The sequence below is a fragment of the Saccostrea cucullata genome, unplaced genomic scaffold (assembly GCF_032062105.1).
Source record: "Saccostrea cucullata isolate Sc308-1 unplaced genomic scaffold, CSIRO_AGI_Scuc_v1 ctg16921, whole genome shotgun sequence".
NCBI classification, from domain to species: Eukaryota; Metazoa; Mollusca; class Bivalvia; order Ostreida; family Ostreidae; genus Saccostrea; species Saccostrea cuccullata.
Genome location: NW_026940277.1, coordinates 1 through 12,030, shown reverse-complemented (window position 1 = coordinate 12,030; position 12,030 = coordinate 1). Strand labels below are relative to the sequence as shown.

General features: G+C 32.4%; 1 protein-coding gene across 1 annotated transcript; it reads left to right on the top strand.

Moving 5' to 3' along the window:
- Positions 1 to 482: 482 nt before the first annotated feature.
- On the top strand, positions 483 to 8,567 carry LOC134255057 (guanine nucleotide-binding protein-like 3 homolog; the record flags this gene model as incomplete). Its single annotated transcript, XM_062737581.1, has 13 exons — positions 483 to 611; positions 1,357 to 1,446; positions 1,651 to 1,786; positions 2,082 to 2,185; positions 2,354 to 2,498; positions 4,074 to 4,161; positions 5,837 to 5,948; positions 6,179 to 6,244; positions 6,376 to 6,518; positions 6,840 to 6,970; positions 7,661 to 7,821; positions 7,988 to 8,162; positions 8,463 to 8,567. Coding segments are annotated over 13 exons (1,572 nt in total), but the record flags the coding sequence as incomplete, so codon positions are not given.
- Positions 8,568 to 12,030: the final 3,463 nt, after the last annotated feature.

Sequence of the window (12,030 nt, the reverse complement as noted above, 5' to 3'; positions counted from 1 at the left end):
GGATTATATTTGTTAAACATTTTGCAGATTCACAAGGTTAAGAAGTTTATGATTTATGCATATCATTTATGCATGGAACATGAAAGTGAACTCTGAAATGCTTAAAATCTATGGTAGAAAGATAGTACTCAATGACATTCTTTTTAAACATAACCTTGATGACTGAAAAAAATTATTTATCAGTAAGTAATTCAGTAAACATGATAAGTTAAAGGAATTTAATGTGTGCTATATAAAGATGATACTAGTGCTATCAACAGTATGTTAGAAAAATACAATTCTACTATTTAAAATTGAGAAATATTTTGTCACAAAGTTGGAGATCCTTCAAATTCTCGCCTTGTACACCTCCAGTCTTTGATAAATGAAATCTGAATTAGATAGCAATTTAGGAAAGAAAAAGATTCAGGCACTTGGTCATTTTTCTGAAAGTTTGAAATATATAACAAGTCATCTTAAGCTTGTTACTTAAATATATGTAGATAGAAGAGGAAAGGGAAAGGCAAAAAGAAAGAAGGAAAAGAGAAAGAGAGAAACTGCAAAATAAAAAGCGAAACCTGACGTCCTTGGTTAAAGATGCAGAAAAGAAGACACAGGCTTACGAGAGAAAGGTATCTCAGAATCATTCTTACATCACGAGAGAAAGGTATCTCAGAATCATTCCTACATGTGTTGCATGCATCTTGGAGAATGTTTGATTTCAAAGTACTGTATACAGGATTATTTTCACCCCTTTTTATTTTCGTCTTTTCACACTTGGAAACAATTTTGCCCTGTTTTTAATTAGCCCAGTTATGATTCTGTTTAAGAAATCACGCCGTGTATTTTTAATTCAACCTGTTTTTGCCAACCTTGGGTATGGCAAATGGGGCGAAAATAAAACGTGGGCAAAAATTTCCCTGTATACAGTATTCCCTGTGTAGTTAAAATGGATCTCCTGTCTGGAAAAGTTTAGGTGGCTCAGTTTCAAGATATTGTCTATTTTTTTGTATTTTTAGTACTTATAAAAAGTCATATTTTTAGAAACGAAACTTCAATTCTAGCAGTTTTATATGTGTGTATGTACAGCAAAACTCAGTTTAAACAAAGTCACAGGGACCTATGAAATTACTTCGCTATATCCATAATTCGTTATAACCGTATAAGAAATTCATTAAATTTATGTAGCTGGGGATCCAAGATGACTTCGCTATATCCGTAAATTCGCAATATCCATGTTCGTACTAAGCGAGTTTTGCTGTATTGTCATTCTCTTGATTTGAATATCAGAATTTACAAATTGGTTGCACATACTGAATAAAATGCTGGGACATTTTGAAATGTATGAAATAAAAGCAAAAAATTACTTTTTTTCAGAAGAACATCAATGAATCCTCCCAACACCAGTTTTCAGGAGGCAAAGCTGTAGAGACCTCCCTAAAAGCTTATTATAAGGAGTTCAGAAAGGTCAGGGAAGCTTAAAAGTTTCTTCACTCCTTATCATTGATTTAAAGAAAATATTGATTCATAGTTATTTTCTTAAGACTCTTTATAGGTTACATATACAGAGCAGTTGTCTTCAGTTGAACTGTGTTGTTGTGTTGTATAGGTAGTGACCAGATTAGAAATGATATCTCCCTCAGTTGATCTATTTATATCTTGTTGTTGTAGGTAGTGGACGCCGCTGACGTTATTTTGGAGGTGTTGGATGCCCGTGACCCTCTCGGCAGTCGATGTTCTCAAATGGAGGACGCCATTATCAGCAGTGGAACCAACAAAAAACTGGTTCTGGTCCTCAACAAAATAGGTCAATAACTTTACCTCATTCAGACCTTGCATTTCAATTAAAGTTAGTCATATAAAACCCTCCAGTAAAGCATGTGTAGAACCCAATAGTGTGGGAGAAATGGGAAATTAGGAGTACTTGTAATTTAGATATATTCAAACTGAATATATTTGTGGTTTCTTAATGATCCTGATATTACTGAAATTTTTATGAGAAAACAAATAGAAAACATGAAAAAAAAATATTCTTTTATTTATGGTAGGCAAAAAAAAGTTTAGCCAAGATTATAGATAAAAAACATTTTTCATGCCTTTAGATTTAATTCCCCGGGAGAATGTAGAAGATTGGTTAAAGTACCTGAGGAACGAGTTTCCAACAATCGCCTTCAAGGCTTCCACACAAACACAGAATGAAAATCTGGTAAGATCAATGGGCATTACACTATTAATTTAGACTGTACATGTACCGAGATGAGAAATTATTGCTTGAAGAAACTGAAGTCAGAATAGGTGTCAGTGGGATGCCCATGTTTTTCATAAATTAAGGCTTATGCAATAAACTTAAATGGATGCTATATATTTCCTGTAGAGTCAAACCAAGGTTTCCCTGAAGCATGCCAGTGAAGATCTTCTGAAGTCCAGTCATTGTATTGGAGCGGACCTCCTGATGAAATTACTGGGCAATTACTGCAGAAACCAAAACATTAAGACGGCCATTAGGGTCGGAGTTGTAGGTATGGCCCTAATGTTTAGTAGAGGTCTCTATAACTAACTTTCAAGAATGAGTGAATCTGAACTGAAGAAACAGAAGTGTATTATTTCACAGTTGTTGGCACAACTAAATCTTGTGGCGGAATGTAGCTGAAACATGTTGAAATATGATTTAAAAATTTATATATCTTTATATGGTGAAAATAATGCTGATCAAATGATTTAAACAATTTACAGTTATTAGGGCCCCGCAAGGATTTGCGGGTGCCCTATAGTAATCACTCTGTCCGTCCGTCTGTCTAGCTGTCTGTCCATCTGTCACTCTTCCGTCCAGAAATTTTCTGTTTTTTTCTAATAATTTTTTTATGGTTGCCCAATCAATTTCAAATTTGTTATGGTAGTTCAGTAGGCAGAAATACATATTTTGATGCTAAGTTTGGTTCTCTATGTCTTCTGGTTTGGAGCTGGGGTGGTGGGGTAGATTCCTTAACTTTATATATAGGAAAGCATTGGCAAAGAGAGATAATTGCTGAAGATGTTCCCATTGTAAACTGAATGCTGCTATGAGTCCCTTGGAATTAATTAGCTTTCCTCCTGAAGAAAATCCAGAGCATTATCTTTATCTGTCAAATTGAGATGAATTACCACCTCTGTCTGCAAATGAAGTTTGTTTTGAAGTTAAGTCAATTTGGAATGCTATGAACACTCTGAAGTGTTGATTTAAATATAAATTTTTATAATTTATTTTTGTTAAATAGTTACAGTTTCATTGAATTCTAATTACAAGAAATAGATTAAAGAAGATTTTTTGATTTACTTTTTTCACTTCATGTTATTAATTTTTAGGATAGTTGTATAAAAATCCCATTCTATCATTAATACTGAAAATGTTCTCATTGTAACTTTAGAAGAAAATGATGAGAGAGGTACAATTAATCCCTTGGGATTAATTATCTAGCTTGCTGCAGAAAATTTAGCTTATCTTTATCTGTCACTTTAAGATTAATGAAAACCTTTGTCTGCAACTGCTGTTTGTTTGAAGTTAAGGTCAAGCCTTCATGATATTTGCATTCATTGAAGGCTGGCATTTTATATAACACAAGCTTCGTAATTGTTTAAATATACATTCAATGTTAAGTTGTTCTTTACTGCCTAATGTAAATACAAGGATATTATTTTCAGGTTTCTGAATATTCAGGAATTATCTTGAAATTTTAAGAATACAGTTGCTGTTGCTTATTCTTCGTACATTTTTTAATCATACCGTAAGCTGCACCCTATTAATTCTATCCCATGGCGGGACCCTTGCTGACTGGTCAGTTTTCTAGTTTTAACAGCAATTTGATTCACATATGTTTTATACTTATTAGCTTATGCAAGGAAATAATTTTTTTTAACAGATAAGTGGGAACAACAAGTACCTTTTGAATTAATCTAAGAGAACAAATAAAGTAACATGCTAAAAAATAACTTTCATTTGTAAAAAGAAAAAAAAATTCATCTCACCATATCCTACAGGGTATATCACTAGTCTAGATTGATATGATGCTAATTAAACATTTGATTTAATATGCATTATATGTGTATTTTGTTTTCAGGCTTGCCAAACACAGGGAAAAGTAGTTTGATTAATAGTCTGAAGAGGTCAAGGACTTGCAATGTTGGAGCAATGCCAGGAGTCACTAAGTAAGATTTTTATCTTTTATACCTAATTGTGCATTTATAGTGCAAATGGGCAAAATGACACCAAGTATGGAATTCACAAACAGGCTTTTGAGTGTCATATTGTGATCATATACTCTGGAATCAACAATGTTTGTGGATTTCATGGGTCACCCTTATTCCCATGAATTGGCATCCCAACAAATATAAATTTATTAACATTTTGATACATTGAATCTTTGGTGTAATCAAGTAACCTAGATAACAATGCCCTCACATTTAAGTAAAATTTTGCTTTTCCTTGATTATTAACTTGAAAGAATTAAAAATTGATTCCACAGTTTAAATTAAAATAAAATATTGTTTCTAGATCGAATATAAAATGTAAAAAATAATATGTATACATGTACATGTATTTATGTAATCTATGTATTTTTAAGCAAAACAAAACTTTCACTAATTAGGGCCCCGCAAGGATTTGCGGGTGTCCTATAGTAATCACTCTGTCTGTACGTCTGTCATTCTTCCGTCCACAAATTTTCTGTTTTTTCCGAATAACTTTTTTTGTGGTTGCCCAATTAAGATCAAATTTGGTATGGTAGTTCAATAGGCAGAAAGACATATTTTGATGCTAAGTTTGTTTCTGCATGTCCCCTGGTTTGGAGCTGGGTGGTGGGGTAGGTTCCTTAACTTTATATAAGAATGCATTGGCAAAGAGAGATAACTGCTGAAGATGTTCCCATTGTAAATTGAATCCTGCTATGAGTCTCTTGGGATTAATTAGCTTTCCTCCTGAAGAAAATCCAGAGCATTATCTTTATCTGTCAAATTGAGATGAATTACCACCTCTATCTGCAAATGAAGTTTGTTTTGAAGTTAAGTCAATTTGGAATGTTTATGAACACTCTGAAATGTGGATTTAAATATAAATGTTTATACTTTAATTTAGTTAAAATAGTTATTATTTCATAGAATTCTAAAAACAAGAATTAGATGAAAGAAGATATATTTTTTATTTTACTTTTTTTCCCTTTATGTAAATTCAAGAATATTATGAATTTTTAAGGTAGTTGTATAAAGACCCCATTCTATCATTAATACTGAAAAAGTTCTTATTGTAACTTTAGAAGAAAATGATGAGAGAGGTACAATTAATCCCTTGGGATTAATTATCAGCCTGCTGCAGAAAATTTAGGAGGCTTTTATTTATCTATCACTTTAAGATTAATGAAAACCTTTGTCTGCAACTGCTGTTTGTTTGAAGTTAATGATATTTGCATTCATTGAAGGCTGGCATTTTATAATAGATAAGCTTCATTATTGTTTAAATATATATTCAATGTTAAGTTGTTCTTTCTGCCTAATGTAAATACAAGGATATTATTTACAGGTTTTTGAATATTCAGGAATTATCTTGAAATTTTAAGAATACAGTTGCTGTTGGTATTCTTCGTACATTTTTTAATCATTCCGTAAGTTGCACCCTTGTAATGCTATCCCATGGCGGGGCCCTTGCTGACGGGTCAGTTTTCTAGTTGATTAGATTTTATTGTTCTATAGAATCTTGAATACAGTAATAGGCATGAAATTATAAGTTTCTGAGCAGTGGGTTTTGAAAAATTAACAGAAAATAAAATTTAGCTGAATAAAAAATTGATGTACAGTACAGTGTTTATAATATATGTTTTGTTGCTAATAGATCCATGCAGGAGGTACATTTAGACAAACACATCAAGCTACTCGACAGTCCAGGGGTTGTCATGACAACAAGTTCCTCAGACACATCGGTCATTCTCAGAAACTGTGTCAAGGTCAGTCACAGCATAATTATGTCATTGGTTTGACTTTAGACAGGAATTATATTAAAACATTAAGGGAATGTTATTTCCCATTTTTTCTCAACTAGGTCATGCGTCAGCTTTACAAGTTTTGGTATTCTCAGAGAGTCTACTATGATCATGTTGAAAAATAATCACTCTGTAATAAAATCATTATGCTATGAATTTTCCAGTTTGATCTATTCATAATTTTTTTTTTTCAGCTTGAAAGTTTAGAAGATCCCATTGAGCCCGTTGATGCCATTTTAAAACGCTGCTCTAAGGATCAGGTATGGTACTGTACAACTTCTAAGTGATTGAGGCACTGATCGAAAGGTCAACAGTATTTATAAAAGACAAATTTTTTTAAGTTATTGGATAAATCTGACATTTGTATAGAAAAAATTCTTCTTTTGTGTAGTTGATGCTTCATTTTAAAATACCTGACTTCAAAGACACCAGTGAGTTTCTTTCCCTCCTGGCAACACGCCAAGGAAAGCTAAAAAAAGGTGGAATTCCAGATATCAATAAAGCTGCAAAGATGGTTCTTCAGGAGTGGACTTGGTAATGTATTGAATCCATTCAGCACTTTTGATCCCCAAATTTTTGTGACAGATGCATACAGTTATTTGATATGTATATTGAGAAAAAATTCCCCGCATCTGTGTTTTAATTAAGGTTAATAAATCGTGAAAGTTCCAATATTGAATATACACAATAAAAATGTTTGGAAGCAAACTGTCTTTAATAATTATGCAAAATTTAAGTTCTTGTGGAGAAAAAAGTGATAAAGAGTTTGATACAATGTGATGCTGAGAGGACCTGTTGATCAGGAGTAGAAAGTAAAAATTGTAGAATAAACTTGAATCTCTGTCTTTTTTTCAGTGGGAAAATAACGTACTATACACATCCACCTGAGAAACAGACGACCCACATCAGTGCCTCAATTGTACAGGAAATGAGTAAAGAGTTTAACATTGACGAGATTTTACAGGAGGAAAACTCGATACTGGAAGGTAAGAATATAACATTGACAAGATTTTACAATAGGAGAACTATCCAGAAAGTAAAAAATAAATATTGACAAGATTCTAATGGAGAAAATTAAAACTCCATCCAGAAGGTATACAAAATTGATGACATTGCTTTTGGAAGGTTAATTTACTTGACAATGTATGAAAACAACTAAAAATAGAATATAGTATAGGACAAAAAGAAGTCTAAATTTAAATTATAGGAAATACTGTAAAATCACATGTTATGAGGAGTCATTTTTTTGTGGTTTGAGGAAAAAATATGGGTTTTGGGGGAATTAATTTCATGGATGAAGAATTGTTGAGTAGTAATATCTGTAAAAAATTACTTTTCATGGTGGACATAAATTTATTGGTCTCTTTATACTTGAGAACCACAAAAATTAACCTCCTACAAAAATAAGTGATTTCACAGTACTGTACAAGCACCAAGTAAATCAATATGCCGGGTAGTTTTTCTTTGCAAAAAAAAAAAAAGAATCTTCATCGTTTTTATTTATTAAAATTCTTTTTAAAAAATGTTTTTCCGATTTTTATGAAAAAAAATCTGATGGCACCAGGATTAAAATTCAAGATGTCTTGAAAAATTATCCATAGGTAAGGGACATGAAACCGTTATTGTAAGCTACATGTACATTGAAATAACTGTTACTTTTGTTTGAATGGTATTAGGATTGGCTCCTAAGACATCGGCACATATTTTGGTGGACTCGCTCGGTCCTGCTAAAATGGTGACATCAGAGGAAGAAATCAAAGATGATGAGAATGATGATATGGAAGAGGAGGAAGGCAGTGAGGAAGAGGAAGAAGATATGGAAGATGATGATGAGGAGGTAAACATAAATGTCGGTGTGACAAAATGTGTTAACTTTCAGAATGTACAACCAGGTCTTAATGCTCAGCTAGTTTGTCAAAAATGTGTAATTTAATGTTATTAAAGCATAAATGACCCCTTCCTTTAAACATTGTTTAACATGTTTTTTTTCTTAAATTCTGCAGCTGAAAGCTATTTCTGTTCCTGTAAAATCAAGTAGAGCATCCTCACGGAAATCATCAGTGAGTAAAGAAGCTTCACAAAAACAGTCTGAAGGCAAACAGAGAGCGGGGCTCAAACAGTTAAACAAGGACAGAAAAAAGGATTTTAAAAAGATGAAGAAACAGAGAAAAAGAGCAGGTCAGGGAATGTACATTTACAATATTGCTTTAATTTGTTGAAATTCAATTTAATCAGTAGATGTAGTGAATACATTTTTACAGGTGTTACTTTATGTGTATATTTATGAGTGTTGTTTAGGATTTCAGACTTCAATTTGATTATCAAGTGAGATATGAATTAATTAAACAAGTGTAACTTTTATCTCTGCTTGTAATACTTCTCTATGTACCTGCATGATCTGCATACAAATACAAATTTTTCATTGTTTCATACAATGTTTTAGACTTGAGATTAATTGGTTTATTCATTACTTTTCAGATAAAGTTGCTGGGGAATTGTCAGATGCCTTTACATCAGCTTTCAGTGGACAGAATGATGAGAATTATGATTTCAATGTTATGACTGAATAAAAATTGTATATAATTATTTTAAAAAGAGACTTTGTGTATATTTAATGTTCTCACATACATGTGCATGAGTTAGAAAAACATCACTTGTTCAGATTGTTCTTGATTTCTACAAGTACAGAGGTAGCAATATGGTTATTGCTGAGATGACTGATTGATTGTAGCCTAGTTTTATGTCCAAACGAGAATTTTTCACTAATGTAAAGACGTCACCATACACTGGTGAAGGGTTTATAATTTAAACCTTTGCACTCGATGTCATTGAGCATTGAGATTTCTTTATCCTGCCAATGAAAGATCTGTCACTTGCATTTCAATTTGCCGAGTGCTTGGTGAAGGAACGGTTAATTGCTACTTAATGTTTAGCTCTACTGGTTGCGATGATTACTTTCATGTAAAATTGAAGCTTTTGTGAAATCCGATTAAAACTCAGTTTCAGTTTCTTTATTTCTTTAAGTCAACTGGCCCATCAGAGTAATACAACATTACAAACATGATAATAACAAAAAGAAAAAACAAGATGTGTTTGTGAAACACAGATGCCCCCGTATGGCAACAAAGTAAAGATTAAACTTTTCTTAAATGCAAATTTAATTAATTGGTAACAAAAGTAGGGTATTCTCACTGGAAAACAATTTTTGGAATTTGATAATAAGCCAATGTTTAAGTTTTTTTCAATAAGTACAAAAATCTCCAAGGTCAAGGTCAAAAGGTCAATGTAATTGGTATCAAATGAAAGCTCTGGCAACATAGAATACTTATGGAGAGTATTGAAGCCCTAGCCCTAACCGTTCAGAATTTATGGCGAAGGCTAAATTTTTTTAAAAGTAGGTCAAACTCCAAGGTCAAGGTCATAGGGTCAAAGTTCTAACTTGTTATCAAATGAAAGGTCTTCTCAAAGAGTTCAATATGTAAAGTATGAAAGCAATAGCCCTAACTATTTAAAAGTTACGGTCAATGTTTGCATTTTTTAAAGTAGGCCAGTATCAAAGGTCAAGGTCAAAGGGTTAAAATTCTTGGTATCCAATAAAGGGTCTTCTCACAAGGATTACGCATATGAAGTGTGAAAGCCCTATCCCTTACCGTTCAAAAGTTATAGCAAAGGTTAAAGTTTTTTCACAAGTAAGGAAATCTACAAGGTCAAAGGGTCAAGGTTGTTGGTATCCAGTGAAAGGTCTTTTAACAAACATTACATATGTGAAGTATAAACGTCCTGGTGTCTACTGTTCAAAAGTTATGGTCAACTTTCAATTTCTTAAAAAGTAGGTCAAACTCCAAGGTCAAGGTCATAGGGTCAAAGTTATTGTTATCAAATAAAAGGTCTTGTCATAAAGATCAAATATGTAAAGTATGAAAGCACTAGCCCTAATCTTTAAAAGTAAGGGTCAAGGTTTGTTTTTTTTTTTAAAGTAGGTCAATCTCAAAGGTCAAGGTCAAAGGGTCAAAGTTCTTGGTATCCAATGAAGGGACTTTTCACAAGGATTACATATATGAAATATGAAAGCCCTATCCCTTACCGTTCAAAAGTTATAGCCAAGGTTAAAGTTTTTTTTACAAGTACGGAAATCTACAAGCTCAAGGTCAAAGGATCAAGGTTGTTGGTATCCAGTGAAAGGTCTTTTAACAAACATTACATATGTGAAGTATAAATGTCCTGGTGTCTACTGTTCAAAAGTTATGGTCAACTTTCAATTTCTTAAAAAGTAGGTCAAACTCCAAGGTCAAGGTCATAGGGTCAAAGTTATTGTTATCAAATGAAAGGTCTTGTCATAAAGATCAAATATGTAAAGTATGAAAGCACTAGCCCTAATCTTTAAAAGTAAGGGTCAAGGTTTGTTTTTTTAAAGTAGGTCAATCTCAAAGGTCAAGGTCAAAGGGTCAAAGTTCTTGGTATCCAATGAAGGGACTTTTCACAAGGATTACATATATGAAGTATGAAAGCCCTATCCCTTACCGTTCAAAAGTTATAGCCAAGGTTAAAGTTTTTTTACAAGTACGGAAATCTACAAGGTCAAGGTCAAAGGGTCAAGGTTGTTGGTATCCAGTGAAAGGTCTTTTAACAAGCATTACATATGTGAAGTATAAATGTCCTGGTGTCTACTGTTCAAAAGTTATGGTCAACTTTCAATTTCTTAAAAAGTAGGTCAAATTCCAAGGTCAAGGTCATAGGGTCAAAGTTATTGTTATCAAATAAAAGGTCTTGTCATAAAGATCAAATATGTAAAGTATGAAAGCACTAGCCCTAATTTTTAAAAGTAAGGGTCAAGGTTTTTTTTTTTTAAAGTAGGTCAATCTCAAAGGTCAAGGTCAAGGGTCAAAGTTCTTGGAATCTATGAAGTGTCTTTTCACGTGGATTACATGTATGAAGTATGAAAGCCATATCCCTTACCGTTCAAAACTTATTGCCAAGGTTAAAGTTTTTTACAAGTAAAAAATCTCCAAGGTCAAAAGGTCAAGGTTGTTGGTATCCAGTGAAAGGTCTTTCAACAAACATTACATATGTAAAGTATAAATGTCCTGGTGTCTATTGTTCAAAAGATATAGCGAAAGTAAAATTTTGAAATTTTCATGTAAAAGTAGGTCAAACTCCAAGGTCAAGGTCAAAAGGTCAAATTTGGTGGTACCCAAAGAAAGGTCTTGTCACAAGCAATATACATGTGAAATATGAAAGTCATAGCTCCACTAAATCAAAAGTTATGGGCAAGGTTAAAGTTTTTGCAGACAAACAGACAAACAGAGAGACAGACAGACAGACAGAGAGACACGACAAAAACTATATACCCCCGAAACTTCGTTTACGGGGGCATAAAAAACTTACAGACAGAGTGAACGTAAAGTACACATACATGGAAATAATTCTATACATCAATTTTATTTTTTCTTAACAATATTGCTTCATTCAAAAATTTACCCAAATTTACGAGATCTTTAATATTATTTGAACTTAACAGCTGAATTAATTTAAAGACACTAGGCATAGTATAATAATACTTTTTTAAAAATTTCTTTCTTATATCAATATACAATGGACATTTCAAAATAAAATGAAATTCATCTTCTATATCATGGAGATTACAACATGTACATAATCTATTATTCTTAGGTACATTATGGTGTCGACCTGTTTCAATATTTAACGTGTGATTCGATAACCTGAATTTTGTTAGTAGTTGTCTTAATTTTTTGTCAATAGGTTTTGTTAAATACCATTGCAAACAGAAATTGTCAATTAAATGTTGATACAAATTACACTTTGAAGAGTTTGATATATTTTCTATTATAGCTTGCTTAGAAACATCTAGCAGTCGTTGTTTTATAATGAGATAAGATCTATTGTTTAAATCATCTTCTGTTCAAAGTTGACCTAGACCTAAAAGGGACAATTCTTTTTTTAATTTGTAAAATCCATTTGTCATTATGTAATACCATGCTTTCATAACAAGACTTAAGAATGCAATTTTCAGTTGTTCTCAATTTGA